Genomic DNA, 19,127 nt, shown 5'->3' with positions numbered 1-19,127 from the left:
CACAGAAAGACAAACAGTACATCACATGACGTAAACAAACCACCCTAAAACAGTAATGAGTGGTTTTAAATGCAGGACTCACCTACAGAAGTCAGGAAATTTACAGCATCTGTCTTGGCTTTAAGCCAAAGGTGCATACGCCAACCAGCCTAATAAATAGAGTTGGTGGTGTTCGGGTCAGGAGGAGAAATGAGTACGAGTATTGTTAGAAATAACAAGGGGTTTGCTCAAAGAGTTTGAACAGACAAAGTATAATGTGAGCTGTCCTAACATATATTAGTAGCAGGCAAAAGCCAACAACAAACACCAGCTTGGTAAGCAATGTGTGTGTAAATGTGGACCAGCTTATGCTAAAGGTGTGCCTCAAAAGCTGGTCGATATCGGAGTAAAGACACGGTGAGGATAAGCGTGCATAAGTGGCACGAATGGCGCCTGTGGGGCTTAGTCCAAGGGAGGACAGTAGAGGTGCAGGCGATGATAGTGTTGGTAGTAGCGCGTGTGTCATGTGAACTTAGCCTAGGAAAGGGGATGACTAAAACTGCCCTCGCAACAAGTGGTGTAATTGATGAGCAAGAGTTAAGCTACCAGTACCCCATGTAGGTGCGCATAACAGTCATTGCTCGGAAAAAGGTGTTGCATGTATTTCATGTCAGAACACGAGATTGAAAAGGTCGGTACTCCGATCAGATGACAGCCGTGAAGGCTCATTTACGGTATCCGCACTGTACGTGGCAGGAGCCTCGTGTCAAGGTGCAAGATACCCCTCACAGGAAGTTGTGCAAAAAATAGGCTGGCAGTTAAAACGCAGATCAACCCATTGTGCCCGTTTGAGGCTAGTCATAGCCTAAGCTTAAGCAAGTCAGCGTTGCAAGCAGAAAGTCGGCCGTAAAGGCTCGTTTATGGTAGGCCGCTTGGTGCGTAGTGGGGGCTACCTTACTAATCCAGTTAGGTTTCGAATAAGGGTGGCAGGAACTGAAAGCATTGCTAGACGTTTGTAAAAGTCAGTGTTATTGTCAAGAAAACCAGCCGTAAAGGCTCGTTGGTAGAAGCTCCTCTCGTGGGAGCGGAGAGAAACGCTTGGCGCATGTATGCGAGGTAATGGCTGGAAAACATGCTTACCTCTAGGGAGAGCATGGATTTCCTAGGCGTACGTCCTTCAGGCAGGGAGGAAGGCGGTCGAATGTCAGTGCGCTTTTATAGAAACAATGCAAAGTGAGAACCGTCTTTCAGTGTGGAGGCGCGGGGATGCTGGGAAACGTAGTCCCATTGTGCATGCGCCCAGGTGACAGCATGAGCGCTGGAAAGAGTGGTAGTTTCCACAATGGGGTAACAGCACCACTCAGCATGGCGATCTAGAGTGCATGTTGATGAGTACATGTCGGTAGGAAGAGGATGGATGAGGCAGGGATGTCACAGGGCAGGAGAGTACTAGTAAATGTGAACCTGGCTGCAGAGTAAGCTGTAGACTGCCAGAGTTCTCAGTGATATCAGGTTAGGGCTAGCCATGGAATATCATCGTTCAGCCCCAGGTTGGATGTATTCAATCTGAACACCCATCTTTGCTCAATGCGCAGAAGTTTCTTTGCGAGGTTGGGTGTCCGGGCACTGAGGTTGGGTTTATCAAGCACAGTCCAGGTAAGTGTGTCTGCCTGGTGCTGCATTTCTACAAAATGTTTAGTGAGTTCAGTTGTTTGCTTGGCTCATCTGTTCGTGCTCTTGTGTTCCAGTATGCATGTACGTACGTTGCGTGTAGTCATTCCCACATACCTGAGCCAACATGGGCATGTGATGAGATAGTTGACCCTCTTACTATTGCAGTTTTTGTGGTGTCTTAACTCCCAGGGTCTCCCTGTGCCTATATCAATAGTCTTGGTGGCTGTTGTTTGAGCACAGGTGGCACATGACCCACAGGGGAAGTGTCCTTGTACGGGTGGAAGGTGCCATAGTGTTTTCAGCCTCTGTGATGTTGCCGGGAGTGGTCGTCTGGTATGGACCAAACTGTCTTTAAAATGTGGCCCCCTCTTGAAGGCGACTAGGGGTTTTTGTAGAATCAGTTGTCCCTTATTGAGAATGTTCCAGTTGCGCATGATCAATTTTTTGACTTCATTCGAGAGGGAGCTGAAGGTGTTTACACATACCAGTCTTGTCTGTACTGGTCTGTTGGAAAGTTGATTCAAGAGGGCGTGTCTGTTGTTATTCAGCGCACGTTTCGCCAATTTCCTGACAAGAGCTGCTAGGTAATGTCTGTCCAGGAGGTTACCTCGTGATGTCAATGCATGCTCTTTGTCTTTGTCAACACTGGAGCAATTCCCCCTGAGCCTGAGAAATTGGCCGGAAGGTAGGTTCTCTCGTAATGACCTGGGGTGGTGACTCTCGTATTGGAGCAAGGCGTTCGGGGCCATAGGTGTTTGGTACAGTTCTGTTTCCAGATGGAAAGATCTGAAGATCAAGGAACGTAAGTTTATTCTTGCTGTACTCGCTTGTAAACTGGAGGTGATCATTGTGATTGTTGAGCCATTCATGGAAGGTATCGATGGTAATACTGTCGCCTCTCCAGACCACCAGAATGTCATCAATATACCTTTTCCAGATGAGGATATGGGCAAGGTATGGGTTGTTGTCAGAAAGGACTTCTTCTTCCTCGAAGAAATGCATGAAAAGGTTTGCCAGGCTGGGAGCGAAGGTACTCCCCATGGAAGTACCTGATACCTGTAGATAGAGCTTGTCTTAAACAAAAAAAAGTTTTCTTTCATCACCATGGTAGCGCATTTTATGATGAATGGTAATGGTGTGATGGTATTTGGTGGGTGGAGCCTCAGAATATGTTCAATAGTAGCCAAAGTCTGGTCTTGGGGGATGCAGGTATACAATGACTCTACATCAAAGGAGATCAGATAGTCGGTGTCTGGGTTGAATTCCATCCCTCTGAGTAGGCGAAAAACATCTTTGGTGTCTTGCAGATATGTGGGCATGAGTTGGACTAAGGGTCGTGAGAAGAAATCCACAAACTAGGACAAGTGTTCCAAAGCGGAGCCTATGCTGGAAATGATAGGTCTTCCTGATGGTGGTCTCTGAGGCTTGTGAATCTTTGGTAAGATGTAAAAGTAGGGGGTTACTGGGTCCTTGGTGTAGAGGAACTCGGCTTCCTTAGGTGTAATCCATCTATTATCTTTGGCTTCAGTTGTCATGGCAGCAATGGTATTGCTGATCCTTTCCGTGGGATCCTTTTTTAGTGGAAGGTAGGATTTAATGATGCTCAGCTGGCGTAGGCATTCAAGATCTGTAAGTGTTGGTGTCCATGAGAACAGTCGCACCACCCTTATCAGCTGCCTTAATTGTAATTGTTTTATCCATGCTGCGGCTGCGCAGGTCTTGATGTTCGCGTTTGTAGATATTATTGTAAGTCTTAGGTGGTGATGACAGTTGAGGGTCCAAGTCTTTGAGGACCTCCCTTTCAAAAGTGGCAACTTCCACCGGTACTAAGCCTGGGGGGGGGGGGGGGTGTGAATGTAGATTTCGGTCGTATGTTGGTATTCATGATGCCTGTGTCATTGTCCGCAGAGGTCTTGTCTGAGAAGAAGAAATGCAATCTAACCTTCCGAAAAAATTGATGGACCTCCTGTTGAAGTTCGAAACGGTCCCCACTGTTGGTGGGTATGAAGCCTAAACCGTGGTTAAGTACAAGAGTCTCATCAATAGTCAGTGGGAGTTGGCTCAAATTGACAACGAGGCTGGATACCTGCTCGGTCCTGGTTGTTGTCCTATTTTCGTCATACTCCTGGTGTTCCGTGGAGAGGTTGGGCGGCTCCAATGTACTTGTTGCTGTGATCGTCTTCTTCCCCTCGACGTGCCGTGGCCCTGCCCAAAAAAAGGCTGTTTATAACCTTGTGGCGGCGGTGGTTGAAAGCCCATCATGGGCCCTTAGGGTCCTGATGTTGGGAAGGTGAGATAGCCCCATGGTGTAGGTGTCCACCAATGATTGGGTTGGGGTCCGCCTCAAACTACGCGCCATTTTTTTGTTCCACGTCTCTGTGTGCCCTGACGCGATGTGTCCAAGTTAGTGTCGGAATGACTAGACCACTCTTCTCTGTCCGAGGAGGAATAGTTGGAGCCATACTGTCTGCCTCCTCTGTAGAATTCAGGTGGTTTCTATGCTTGGATATACTTTCTATTTCAAATTTAGCCAGATCATTCTTAAATATGTTTATTTTAATGGTCAGTAAAGATTCCTTGTAGTCCTTATTTGTCTTGTTAGTTTCATCAAGATTCTTCTTGAAAAGGGTGACACAATGGTTTTAATTTGAGATTCCAGAGTTTGGATTTCAATCAATGAGAAAGGTCTTGTTGTCCAGGAAAAGTCTAGGAGCATTGGATACAATAAGGCCTGTGGGGCTACAGTTACCTCTAAGATATTCTGTCATAATAGACCCATGTGTAGTGGTTCTAATGTAGAGACGTTTGAGATTTAGCAGTTTGCTTCAATCATGAGAGTTCGTGATCGTTTGGGTCAGAGGTGTATCTAATATACTTTGTGTGGTCAGAATGTCTAACACCATAGCATCATCAAAAGACAGCCCTGTGCGATCTGCCATACTGTGAGGTTGTAAATGCAAAGAGTCGGTGAGAGATAGTTAGGAAAGCTCACAAATTGCTATCAACAGGACATTTTTAATCCTGCCACAGGGTAGCAGAATAAAGTTCGCCTTCGCTAACCTTGTAGTCAGTTTTAAACCACTATCCACTATAGCACTGCACCCCATCTACACACCACACTTACGTAGGGTTTTAGGACCACCCTCTTTCAAAAAAATCCCTGAGCTCCTCCCTCGCAGTGAGGGGGTTGTAGCCCGCGTCACAACTAGGCTCTTGACGTGAGGAGGCACCCCTATGATGAAGCATGATACCTCTGGTGTGTGAGGGGACCCGTCTTTAAAAGGTATTGCCCCCCCCAAGCATGGTAGTCATAATCCACACGCCCTTTAGACTTACGACTAGGACCCGTGGGTTTTTTCGGTGTTTGGCATTAGAATGAGTGGGGAGTTTGCCCACGCAGGTCCCTAAAATCTCCTCTTAGCTCCCCTTGTGTGAATTCGAATACTCTGTAACCTCAGATTCTTCAGTACCATCACACCTGCCCGTTCTGTGAAACAGTCTCCATTCCCATCTAACAAGGTCCCAAACTAGAGCTCTGCAAGCTGGTATCTCTGATTATTTTTTGGATCTGCGTCCAAACGCACAGGCAGAGTCAAGAAAGAAACTGACATCAGTGTGCCGAGGTTGCTCTTATATGTGACTTTGCTAGTCACTTCCTGACCAGAACAGAGTCAGCACAGAGGTGCACGATGCCAGGAACATTTCTGTTTGAAGCTTCCAATCCAGTGTGGCACCTGGCCTATTTTAAGGCGAGGAATCTGCAGTTAGATAATGTATGCACCAGATAAACAGTTACCAAAGTTAAGTAACTTGTTCTTCAAGTCTTTTGTACCTGAAAGCCATTTATAACCTCATCCTCCTGGACCTCACCGCCACCTTTGACACCGTCTGCCACCTCACACTACGCGCACACTTCCACACCGTAGGGATCCGAGACAATGCTCTGGAATGGACGACCTCCTTCCCCTCCATCAGAACCCATAGCGTCCGCCTCCCCCCCATTCCGATCTGAAGCCTCCGAAATCATCTGAGGCGTACCTCAAGGGTCCTCCCTCAGCCCGACACTGTTCAACATTTACATGGCCCTGCTCGCACACGTCGCCCGACATCACGACCTCAACATAATCTCCTACGCCGACGACACTCAACTGATTCTCTCCCTCACCAAGGACCCCACCACCGCCAAAACCAACCTCCACGAAGGAATGAAGGCCGTCGCCGACTGGATGAAGACCAGCCGACTGAAGCTGAACTCTGACTAAACGGAGGTCCTCATCCTCTGTTCCAACCCTTCAGCCTGGGACGACTCCTGGTGGCCGACGGCACTGGGGACAGCCCCGACACCCACCGACCATGCACGCAACCTGGGAATCATCCTCGACTCAACGCTCTCCATGACCAAGCAAGTCAACGCCATCTCCTCCTCCTGCTTCAATACCCTTCGCATGCTCTGCAAGATCTCCAGGTGGATCCCGACAGATACAAGAAGAACAGTCACTCAGGCCCTCGTCAGCAGTAGACTCGACTATGGAAACGCCCTCTACGCGGAAACGCCCTCTACGTGGGTGCCCCGACTAAGCTCATCAAACGACTACAACGCATCCAAAACGCCTCGGCCCGACTGATCCTCGACGTACCTCGCCACAGCCACATCACCCCCCACTTGAGAAACCTGCACTGGCTGCCCGTCAACAAGAGGACCACCTTCAAGCTCCTCACCCACGCTCACAAGGCACTCCACAAGATCGGCCCAGCCTACCTCAACAAACGACTTTCCTTCTACACCCCCAACCACCAGCTCCGCCCCGACCTCGCACTCGCCACCGTCTCGCGCATCCGAAGAACAACCACCAGCGGGAGATCCTTCTCCCACCTCACCGCCAAGACCTGGAACACCCTCCCACTTAACCTACGACAGACCCAAGACCTGCTGACCTTCAGGAGGCTACTCAAGACCTGGCCGTTCAATGAGTAGCGCCCCCGCAGCGTCTTGAGACCCTCACGGGTATGTAGTGCGCTCTACAAATGTTGTTTGATTGATTGATATAACATTTCCTAAGGACTGGTTGGTTCTCAGAAGTCACTTCTCTTGCGTTCCGAACACGTTTGATACTGTACCTGAATAGAAAAATTATTCTCATGACCTTCCTTCATTGTCTCCGTTCCTCCACGGTTGAATTGGGTCTCTGTAATTTGGACATAAAGTGCACTGTGTACTTTTAGCTCTATTGGATCAAAAGCTGATTTGACGCATCTTTTGAGCTCTAGAACAGAACTGCATGACACACTGGGTCCAATTCACAAACTGCATTTTGTAGTACTTAAAGTAGTGATACAAACTAAACTAATTTGAAGTTTCAGGTCCAGATTGACCTTGGTGCTGGGACTTATCAGGCAGGATATAATTCATCACTTCAAGAACACTCCTGAGATCCTACACTATTGGATACTACATGTTTGAATTGCGTTCTTAATTCAAACTGCCAAATCCTCGTACAGGCATCGCTAATTTACTTTGTCACCATGTTGAGAAAGTGCTTTCCTGCCGAGAAGATGCTCTGATTCTGGTATTTGTCATGCACTACCCTTCCCACCGCACATGCTAACTGCATCATATTGCTAGCTGAGATTGGAGCGTTCAGCTGCCTAATCTCTGCAGCTCTCATCTGATAGAGACTACTAGCCGCAGATTCCTTAACGTAGAATTATCCCGAGGTGTGAGTCTGGACCCGGAAAACTTTCTTTGCCCCAGCATCCCTGCGTTCCGGGGGGCGGTACCACGCGACTCCGCCCTGACATCGTCCGCGGGTGTGACGTCAGCGAGGTCACATAAGCCACACCCCGGCGCACTGCCATCAGTTTCCTTCTTTTCCGCCTGCTACACGGACCCTGATCGTGTCACTGTCCTGTTTTCAGGCCTTCTTTTCACGCTTTTGCGTGGTTGGACAGTGTGCGAATGCCTTCGGGCTTTAAGGCGTGCTCGTCTTGCGCGCGTCACATGTCGGTGACGGACCCTCATCCTATTTGCATGTGGTGTTTGGGTGAGCACCATGATTCCACGGACTACGATGCTTGCCCGCATTTGAAGCCTAAGTCCCAGTGGGAGCGTTGGCCCGGTTGTCCAGATCTGTGTCGTCCCCGCGGAAGGGTCCCAGAATCGCCGCTTCCGGCATCGCCCGTCACCGAGGCCCCTAGGGCGTCGCTCGCCCATTGGTAAGTCTTATAGCTTGTCTCAAAGGGTTGGTCCCTGCTCTGCGGAGGGCGCGGGTTCTCCGCGGGACATGCGGCCTCGTTCGTCGCCACCCTAACCGCCGTTTCCCGGCGCCGGGGCGACTAGGGCCCAAATAGAGGCCTATGCTGCGGCTCTGCAGGCTTCCTTGGCCCCTCCTCCTCCTCCTTCTCTTCCTGGGACGTCCGCGGATCCCTTTCCACGTGCGGGGCCTTCCGCTGCGTCGCTGGCGGCTCTGGCCCCGGCTTCAGGTTCTGGAGGTGTGGTGTCATCGGGGTGCGGCTCTCCGGTCTATGGCGCCACTGTCTCGCTGCAAACCCCGAGGGGGTCTCTGTGGTGTCGCGGGAGGTCGCCGGGACTCGCGGCTCGCCCCGAGTCCTCCTCGGTCTTCTGGGCAGGCGGCGGCCTTGCCAGAAGCTGAGCTGACACCGCTCAGGCACCGACGGCTGTCGACCCTGACGGCGCCGCGGGTGCTGGCTAGGGGCCAGGTCTTGTCCCCGGGTCCCTCTTATCTCTCCATGCAGGCGGCTGCTTCGTCGGAGGTCGAGTCGGCGCCTTTTCAGCACGTTCTTTCGCCGACCCAGCCCCATTCTCCTAGATTGAAAGTAGTGGAAGAGGTAGTCTCTGCGTCCCGTCCAGTGCCGGTCGACCTCTCGCCGGCTCCTATGGCGGACTCCACGGCGCCGGGCCGGCGATGGGTCGTCGACTCGTCTCCAGAGGCCGCTCCTCCCCGGAGGTTCGTCAACTTTTTGTCTCTTCTTCCCCGGAGACTGTCTGCCGTGTCGTGGCTTTTTCCCTGGTGTCTTCCAGGGAGGGCTCTTCGCCGTCCCCGCGGCCACAGCCTTCCCCAGAGGCGCCTCAGGTCCCCCACTCGTCTGTCAATCTTCCACCGTTCCAGGGCTGGCCATTTCTTTCTCCAGCTGGATTCGGGGATGGCAGGCTTAGTTTACAGCAGTCGCCCACGGAGGAATTGCTTTCCCCCCCTCAACGTCCTACGGAGGCGTATGCGGTCTTTGCCCGGGCCATTTCCACGGCCACTGGCATTTTGCACATGGGCGACCCTGCCACCCCGTTCCCTACAGACCATTTGCTGGAGGTACTCCATCAGGGCTCTGGTGGACGGGAGCTGCTTCTTCCCTTCGAAGCTTAGCTCCATAATTATCTTTTGCGGGCGTCCTACCACGGGGTATCCGGTTCCTCAGTCGCTCCTCCAACGCCACCGTCCTGCTCCGCACGACTCAGTCTGCCTTTCTTTCCACCCTTCTACCCAGGGCCCTCTTCTGCAGACTGCTTTTTCTTCCCTGCCTTTGGTGTTGTTTCCCCTGTCACGGGAGGCCTGGTGGTTAGATTCATGGGGGCGGAACCTCTTCGTTTCCTCTAGTGCTGCTTTGCGAGTGCTCAACACACTTTGGCTACTTCCAGCTTGTGGGATTCCATGGAGTCCCTTCTGTCTTCTGCCTCTCCGGACGATGTCTCCGCCGACCTGCTGGATGGCTGGGAGCTGGCCTCGTTCATTCTTCGTTCGGCCCTGGATGTTTCTGATGCTCTTGTCTGCACAATGGCAAGTTCGGTGGCTCTCCGTCGCCATGCTTGGCTGAGGGATAGCGTTTTTCCTGAGAATGTGAGGGAGCATCTCGTTGACCTGCCCTTTGATGGGGTGCTTTTGTTTAACACCGTCCATCCTCCCCCTCCCTAACCTTGGCTTGTTGGTCCTCTGCTGCTTTATGGGTGGCGTTGCTTGGGTGGACCGTCTGTCTGTTCTGGTGGGTTGGCGTGCCTTCGGGCCCTTAGGTTGACCCCTTATGTGCTGTTGACTGCTGGTAAAGCCCCTTTGGATTTTCTGGTTCTTTCGGTAGTGGTCCACCCATATGTGTCGTCAGGTTGGGCCTGCTGTATGTTTTTTTATTGGCTGATTGACAAGCCGTCTGTGGTTCTATCTGCAGGTCCTTTATGTTCTGTCCTCTGCTGCGGGATTTTTCCCTAAGAGGTGTTCCCATGTTTTCTTGGGACGTATCATACCCTAACCTTATGTTCTGGTCCTCTGCTGCGGGTTTTTCCCTAAGAGGTGTTTTAGTGGGATGTATCATATCCTATGTGGGGTACTTGTAGCTATTGCATAGCTCAGTCCTGCGCTAGGGAGGTATGGTTGCCCCTTTTTCGCGTTCCCTACCTTTCTTGGCTTCACTGTATTCCGCTGGTGCTGGTTCCGTCATCTTCGGTTTTCACCACATCGCTTGACAGTTTGCCATGCTGTCTATGGTGTCGTGTTGTGGCGTTTCCGCCTTCCTGTCCTGCGTTTCGGCCTGGTCCTCTGTCTGGTGTTCCAGGGGGGCTGGGTCTCTCCTGGCTTTCCTGTGTTCTGGTTGGCGGCTTGGTCCGTCCTCCGTGTCTTCCCCTTTTTCTCTAATGGCTACTTCCATTTCTCTTCGTGGGTCGGTGTGTGTCTATTGCACGATCCTCCTTTGGGGCTTGTTCTGCATTCTCCTGGCCTCTGCCCTCGGCCTGCGCCTGGCTTGTTCTGGGTGCACTGCTCCATGGTGCTGTCCACTGCCGGCTGTGCACGCCTGCTTGTGCTGGCCCACTGCTGTGGCCCTTGTTGTGCTACCTTGTGCCCTTGCCTCATGTTCTGCTGGGGTTTTGCGCACCTGCGCTTTTCTTCCTATGCCTGCGTTTCTTGGCTGCAGAGCCGTTCCTGCATTGCCTGCTTCCTTGCGGCTGATGCCTGTTCCACTGTCCTCTGTCACTGTGTGTGTTTTCCTGCGGCAGGCTATGCTTCCGGTTCTGCCTCTTCTCCCGGGAGTTGGGGTCGTTGTTTCCTCCTGGGTGCTCCTCTGCGGCTGTCTGTCCCTACAAGGGTTTGTGGCCGTTGTATCTTGAATGGGCTTGGGGTCTCCTAGTCTTCCCTTCACCTTGTTCTTGCTTACTTCTGCTTGGTAGGGGCTGGGCCACCCTTCTTGTCCCCGTGACACGTCCCCTGCTGGGGCCCAGTGTTTCCTCCTACTGGGGAGGTTCTCTCGCAGGCCCTCCTCCCCTCTAAGTATGACTAGGGTATCTATTCTTCGTTAAGGAATCTGCAGCTAGTAGTCTCTATCAAATGTACAAGTTACTTACCTTCGGTAACGATGTATCTGGTAGAGCCGATTCTAGCCGCAGATTCCTTCACGGACCGCCCTTCCTCCCCGTTCTGCGAGGACCTTCAGTTGGTTTTCTACACTCGTCTCCCTCCGGGTGGCTTGTCTTCTGTGGACTTCGCTTCCTCCCGGGCAGGATGCTTCGTTCTGCTTGATTGTTCCACCCCTTCCTTTATGATACATGGTCGGTTGGTTCATATGTGCTTCTGCATCCCTCCAATCTGGGTTTTTTCCGGTGTATGGGCCTCCTTATACTCTTCTCCCTTTTTGCTTCGTAGGGTTTCTGATTCCCTTGCAGTCCTCTACGCTGAGGGTTGCTTTGCCTGTACCTCGCCCTTTCCGCTCCTTTCAGGGGTACGGCCCTCCTTGATGGTGTCGTCAAGGGGTGGATTGCTGGTATTCTTCTTTTACGGGCTTGTTGCCCTTCACTGTTGTGGATTGTGCTTGCACTCTCTCTCTCTCTCTCTTCTGCTATGGCGTTTAATTTCACATGCTTTCTGCCTCCTGGGAGGATGTTTTCTTGGCTGACGAGGGTGTTCCTCAGAGCGGTGCTCTGCTCTTTCGCTGCTATGGCTTTCACCGCTATGGCTTTTTGTACCTTAGTGCTTGGCACTTTTCCAACTGGTGTTGTTTCTCACCTTTCGTTTCTCTTTTCTATTTCACTAATTTTTCGGACACTGTTCCCGTACTCTCCACGGTTTTGTTTGTGAAGGCTCCGCGTTGTGGCGCGGAAAAGTTCTCCGAAGAAAACTGATGTCAGCGCGCCGGGGTGGGGCTAATGTGACCTCGCTGACGTCACGCCCGCGGATGATGTCAGGGCGGAGTCACGTGGTACCGCCCCCCGGCAGGCTGAGATGCTGGAGCAAAGAAAATTTTCCGGGTCCAGTCTCACGCCTGGGGATAATTCTACGTTCAGGAATCTGCAGCTAGAATCCTCTCTACCAGATACATCGTTACCGAGGGTAAGTAACTTGTACTTCAAACATTTACAAATGATCTCTATTATCATGCTTCAACATGGCACCGACTGAGTGGACCTCTTACATATCATGGCACAGCGTATGCCTCTTCTGACTTTATTCACTGCACCACCATTGGCGCTCTTCGATTATCCTTACACATTACGCCTAAATCTAGATTTTACAGCCACCTCCACTTTCTTGCATGCAATCACTACCTGCCAGACAAGGCAACAGCCTTAGGAGGCTACACCATTAACATCTCAGCAGGACTCTGTTTAATGTAAAGCAAAGGAGAAACCCTGATCTTGATTTTGAAGTACCCAGGAGGTTGTCTGCATATAAGTCAATATATCATGCCTTACTCAGTTGTGCTAATGCACATTTGTGGATGAACTTTACACTCTAATGGCATTTGTGTATTGTTTCATATATAGATCATCTTACAAACCATATCAGATTTCTAACACAGGTTAAGTCTAAGGAAAGGCTCCCCTGCCCCTTGACCTTGATTGTTCCTCCCCTTTGTTTGACCGTGTGGTTATTTAACTACCTCATGAGTTCCCTGGTGTTGTTTTATACTTGCTTTTGCCACTTTGTACAGCGCTCTAATACCCATAATGGTCATGTTCGCGCTTTATCAAACTTTTCAAATAAATAGAGAGTACGTGTTTAAATAAAAAAGATTTAAGGAAATTATTTATTTTTATATTTTGTATATGTTTCATTTCTCCATTTACATTTCACTATAAATGCATCTTTTTCTTGCTACCCTATGTGAAATTATTTGTTTGTTAATGTGTTTTAGATGATTCTGTGTTCCATCAGACGTTGATAACACTCTCGAGAGCACTCACCAAGTATTTGCTGTCCCTCTCCAAGCTGCCAGCCTCTTTCCAAATAAAGCCTGGTCAAGATTCAGTGATTCTGAAGTTTGTGGTTTTGTCACTAGAGGTAAGGTGGATGAATGCTTCCTTGCTGTGTAGTTGTGATTCAAATCCACTTTATAACGAAAAAAAAAACATTTTGTGGCATGTTAATAGCTTTGATTCCATTTGGCAAATCAGCTGCATATTTGGCACACTTTTGGTTCATCCTGTTAAGTGTCGGCATGTTCGATTTAATGCAGAAGCCTTTAGGAGCTCCAAGGATTATTAAATATGTGTTTACCAATTAACTCCAATAGGGGCCACAGCAATATCAATGAACCAAATTATGTCAAACATGATAAAAGAAAGCAGAATATTACTCAGAAAGCATGCTTTTGCGGTTTGGTGAAAATCCATTTAGTGGTACTAAAAAAATTACATTTAAAGGTGTACGGTAGACTTCAAATGATTAATTGTTTTGTATATGTTGTTGGTTTTCTTTGCAAGCTTGAAACTCGCATGTTCCATCAACCCAATTTGAATGTTTAGAGAGATGCAGTTGTTTGATTAAAATCTTTGTGTTCCGGCCCGCCACCAAGAATTCTTGGGATTAGCAAAACTCATGAGGTTGGCGTGCCAGTAAAAAAAAATTGTAAGCATATGGTTAAACATGTTGAGCAATAATAAAGCACAGAGGAAGAGAGGGGATACCCCCAGTGATTTAGAAAATACTTTTCTGTTTTGAGAAACTAAACGTTTTTGTGCTTGCCAAATTTGGCCACAATTTTGAATACAAAAGATGTGTCTTTCAGTTGCAGCCTCTGTGAACAAGGCATTGTTTTGATTTCTTTACATTTTGCATTTTTAGTATGTCTGTTAGTATGTGTAACAGACATTTAGCATGTTTAACCTGCTCTTGGCATATCAAGTTTCATGTTGATCTGTCGAGGTGGGGCACAGTTAAAAGGGGGGTGAAAAACCTTTACATAAGCTCATAACTATGGTGCTATTTGAAGAATCTGCATAAAATATGTCAGTCTATTAAGGTGTTAAACAATCCTGGAATCTCTAGATATTGCAGCTCTGTCGAGGGTGGCAAAGTTTGAGGTAGGGTCAAAAAAGATTTGATTAGGTATGATAGATCTGCGTGAAATTTTAAATTCCAGAACTGGACTTAATGTGCTTCTGGTCTGCAGAATGATGCACAGATTCAACAACCGACTCTCTCCCCCTAGAGCCTACTGGGGCCTAGAGAACATATGTCACTGAGCACCGCCCTGGGCCAAGCACAGCTGGTTCGCTGGAATGAGGGCTAGGTGCAGAGCCGTCTTCAGCAGGCTCAGTGGTGTAAGGGGGGCTAATGTTGGACCTGCGCCTAGAACTTGCTGTGCATGGCTAATGGCTGTGTAACAACGGCTTGGTGTCACATGGGTGCTATAGAGCCTGGCCCAGTGCACGTAGCATACAGCGTATGACTATAGAAAGTGGTGCCCAGATGTCTAGCGCATACTCTGCACCTGCTACGCATGTCTGAAGTCTGTACAAAGTTGGCCTGTGGCTGATACTGATCATGGAGGCAAGCCAGACTTTTACCCAGAGCCGACTGTGAACGACCAGAGGTCAGGCATAGCTGACCCCGTGCCCTGGGTTGTGTTCTGCTCCTAGGTGAAGTTATGGTTAAAGCAAAACCTAAAAACAGTTGAAGTTTTCTAATTATAGTATGTTACACAAACCTTAAGTTGTATTCTCACCGTGTACTGCTCATGAGCTCACATGACATCACAGATTACATCATTGATAATATCACTTGTTGATATCACAGATGAGATCACATAATTAATTATATCAATGTATGGACAAGTATAAAGTGTGTTTATGTACGTCAAAAACAAGAATTGATATATGCTCAGCACTTTGTACACAGTCAATAGCCTTGAGAAGAGTTGAAATGTTAAAGTGTACTTGGTGAATGTTGTCGCTTGTTTAATATGCATTAGGCCCAATTATAATCTCTGTGTTCACAGGGTACAGGGAGATGGTCAATTTGACTTTTTTAACTTCCAGTAAGGCCCTGGTAAGTTGCCGCAGAAATACACTAGTAGCCTGGAAGTTAAATGGTATGTTTGGGTGCAGTGTGTTTTTATCCAGCCCTCTTTTATGACCAATGTTTATGGCTCCAAGGGGCATCATGGTGCTCTGGCTGGGCTACAGTTTTAAAACCACTACAGTGACACATGGCAAGGAAAATTGTTTAAAAAAAAATAACGTAGGAGGCGCACACCATATTCTTCTACTTTACCACCTCTTTCTTGTGCTTCATTTAATGAATGAGTTCTACGCAAGGATAGGGAACTACCTGTCTCCCTACAATATTTTTGACTTGAAAGAATATTTCAAGTCAAAAATTACCTAAACAACCTGCGTGCACTGCTGAGTGCATATAACATGTAATATATTGACATGTCCTAGGGCAACGTAAACATCAATGTGGAAACCACTGATGAAGACGAAGGATCATAAATAATTGACTATGCAAAATTGTTATGTGATTTTTATCTAAAAATTGATGATTCAATGAAATTGATGTATATCATGTAAACATGAACACCCAAATAATACATTTTGTTGTGTGAATAATATTGTGTAAGAGTTGAATTATTTTTATTTGGATGACATTTCAGTATATCACGTTATATGCACTCAGCAGTGCATGCCGGTTGTTCAGGTAATTTTTGACTTGAAATATTTTTTGTAAAGGAAAACTTTTACTTATTAAAGAAGTCATCCCTGAGAGTGTCTTAGAAGCCCATGGGGCTGGGTGCTTAATATATAAAAGTGTGACATGCTGAAAAGTCAGGACATTTTTATCTCCATGGTGAACAGTTATAAAATTCTATTTGTCACTGTAGACCTTTGCGTTGAAAAACAGGTATTCATCCTCAATGCTTTAGTAGAAAAGCAACTTCTAAAAACTGTGCTTTTATACTCCTTTAGACTAAATGGCTTAGAACCAGTTTGTCCAGTAGTCATGGTTTATTCACAAAGGGTACATAGCCAATGTGGCCCTTGGGTATGAAGGGAAGTTGAAATTATACAATTTGCATCTACTTAAGGTTGCCAGTGCATATATCACTCCCCGTTTGGCTATTTGCCAGTACACTTGTTGCTTCCCCCCATGCCTATGGGAAGTGATATTTTTACTGGCTAATGGTAAACACCTTAAGTTGCAGTAAGGTGTATAATTGCAACCTTCCCTTGCTCCCAGGGGGGCATACAGACTGTGTGCTGTTTTTGAATATAGTAGGGATGGAACAGCATCAAATGCTACTTCTTAGGTTGTTCCTTTCCTTCCCCTTTTTTGTCTTTACCCATAGAAGGATATAGGACATAGTTTTCATGATCTAAGGTCCACATTTGTCCTAAAAAATTATCCAGTGGGTACTCCTTGATGGGAAGAACTATTTGAACCATTTTTTGATTGGTATGTTCCTAAAAGCTTCACCTTATATCACTTGATTGTTACTCTTACCCTAAGAAGGATTGATTGTTACTCTTGCAGTAGGAAGGATTTGATGAAGAACTGTTTAGATATCTGTTAAAATAAGGTGTATCATACCAAAATCTTTTAGTGAGCTTATAAGCCGACCATTGCATATAATTGCATATCATTGGCTGGCTTTCTTGTCACTATATTTTGCATCCTTCTTTTTTTTTTTTTATAACTCTTTTTATTGATTTTAGTGCATCAGAGTAAACATTACATGAACATGTGCCGTAGGTCAGTGAGCTCCATCCCCATATATCATTACAATTGACATTATAAAACTACTGATACAATTATGACGCTCATAAGGAGTAGTACAAACCAATATTCCAGGCTTATCCCAGAGCTGTATTTGCCGGAGTCCAAAAGTTCCATATCTGAACATACTTTGTGGGTACTCCACAAGCTTTATTCACCAGTTCCTCGAGCTTTCGCTGTAATTTATTCCGCTACACAATTCAGTGATGGAGGGGGCACGGGGACTCGCCAATGGCATGCTATATCTCTCTTTGCTACTAAGTAAGCCATTCGGTATCAGGTACTGCGAGGTTCCCGTAGGTTATCCATGTTGCCCATAAGGATCATTTTGGGATCCAGTTTTAGGTGTCTGCCCTCAATACTACCCAGGTCCCTGTTGCCGGTGTGCCAATAACTTCTGCTAATTGGGCATTCCCAGATAGTGTGATAGAAAGTGCGCAGTGACGATTACCACCAAAGGCAGTCCGAAATGATGGCACATCCCATATGCTAGAGTCGAGATGGAGAGTAGAGGAAATTAATGAAGGTATTTGAATTGAATAAGGCAAAATCCAATAGATATGACAAATGGCCTTGGTGCCATTTTAGCCTCAGTCCATTCATCATCATCAGGGGCTCTCTGATCTGCTGCCCAACTTGCCGCACTAAAGTGTACAAAAACTTGATGAATGGATGGAATGGTTGATTTAATCTCAGCCACAGGTAATTACCCAGGCTGCATCCCAGTCCATCGATATTTTGCACACTATGCCACCTCAGTTTGGACATATGAAAATCAGTCTTTACCCTCCTCTGGCGGTAGTAATTTAGTCTGAATGGCATTGGACTAACCTCTGGGCATACCCGTCCCACTTAGGGTGACACACTAAAGTATATAAAAAAGTAATGGATGTAATGCTTGAGTCTGCTCTCTGAGCTACTGTAGACGACCAAATGACATTTTTCTTCAACTTATGACACTTCTTTTTTTTTAATTAAATTCTGTTCAGAGTTTCCTGGGTGAAAGGTATGCAATCTATAAATATTGAAAATATTTAATTCAATTTATAGTTTTGGAATACCCTAAGATATGTGCTTGCTTTTCCTCCAGTATTTTGAAATATTTTTTCTTTCACTTTAAAAAGAACCACAATCTATATAAAGAAATTTCAGTTGAACGTGAATGGCATGGAGAACAAAAGTAAGTGGGGAGTGGTAGCACAGTACATCAAGCAAATTGCCCCAGATATTGTCTTTCTGCAAGAGACACAACTGATGGGTACGTAGTGCAGATTTCTAGGGCCAGTACAAGTCCCTTGAACATGCAGGGTTCTTCCTGGTGGTGATACTGGTCAAAAAGAACCCCCCCCTCCCCTTTTAAGATCACTTGGAAGGGGCTCGACCGAAGTGGCACAATTCTGCACGGTACTCGACGGACACATGGCTACACCCTTGTTAATGTGTATGCCCTTGCCTACAGAAAGCTACAGTGAAGAAAATAGTCCCGATACCACTGGCAACAGGAGGCACTCTACCGAGTGATTTCAATGACACCATGGACAGATCTAGGACTGTGCTGGATGTCACAGTGCTGGATGCTGATGGACCTCTGGTGACTGTGAGATTTAACTTCTCTGGGGTGCACAAACGTTCTTCAAATTAGTTTACTTGTTCCCACCTGTGGTTGAGACTCTGGCGGCTTGGGAGGCAATATATTTAACACGTGGTATTACTGATCCCTCACCACTGCTGATCGCTACAGGTGATCATAGGCAGCCGGGAAGCAGATGATGTCGACATAATGGCTGGGAGCTACAGGACACAGATGATGAAACAACTTTGGGTTGACTTGACATTGTACTCTGGGGAGAATAAGGACTTAGTTAATTTCCCTACACTGGTGTGGGAAGGCTCTAGGAGGCAGTCCTGCAAACCATGATAGCGCGTAAAAAATGGACAAAGGTCAAAAAATGTTTGGCCCACGAATAACGAGTCCGAGTTAAGTTGTTCAAGAGACTTGCAACACTTGCTTTGGATGCTTCAAGACCCCAAAATTCAGGGGCAGTTAGCTTGGTATGCTCCAACACAGCGGTTTATAAAGAGGGTTAACCAAGATCTGAGTGAGAGTCATACCGTGCAATCTCGTTATTGAATATTGAGACCATAATGTTGGCTGCTATGCTGGCCCACAGACTCAACAAAGTGAAATATCTTTGCTAATTCACTGTAATCATACTGGGTTATTCCCCACAGGTTTCCCCGACAGAGCTGTAGGTGCCCCCACAATTGGTTGGAAGCAGTGAAAGACACAAGACCCCCTTGGCTGTGGTGTCTACTGATGCTGCGAAAGCATTTGACTCGATTCATTGGCCCTAACTTTTCATGATTTGGAGATGTTTAGGTTGCAAATTTCGATTCTGTGGCTGCGTGGCACTCTTGTACACGAAGTCCACGGCTGCTATCCAGGTCAATGGGATGACACCTGAAACATTATTTGTTTTGTGA

The 19,127-nt window shown here is 47.4% G+C and overlaps 1 protein-coding gene across 2 annotated transcripts in view; it reads left to right on the top strand.

Annotated features, from left to right (window-relative positions):
* Positions 1-19,127, top strand: part of HTT (huntingtin) — a 2,065,683-nt gene that overhangs the window by 1,556,149 nt on the left and 490,407 nt on the right. For both annotated transcript variants that reach the window (XM_085642500.1, XM_085642499.1), the window contains one exon: positions 12,781-12,926. In XM_085642500.1, coding sequence (XP_085498626.1) covers positions 12,781-12,926 — 146 coding nt within the window. The remainder of the gene's footprint in view (positions 1-12,780; positions 12,927-19,127) is intronic.

Source organism: Triturus cristatus, chromosome 2_2 (assembly GCF_964204655.1).
Source record: "Triturus cristatus chromosome 2_2, aTriCri1.1, whole genome shotgun sequence".
NCBI classification, from domain to species: Eukaryota; Metazoa; Chordata; class Amphibia; order Caudata; family Salamandridae; genus Triturus; species Triturus cristatus.
The sequence above is the reverse complement of the archived record's forward strand: the minus strand, read 5'-3'. Positions and strand labels throughout refer to the sequence as shown.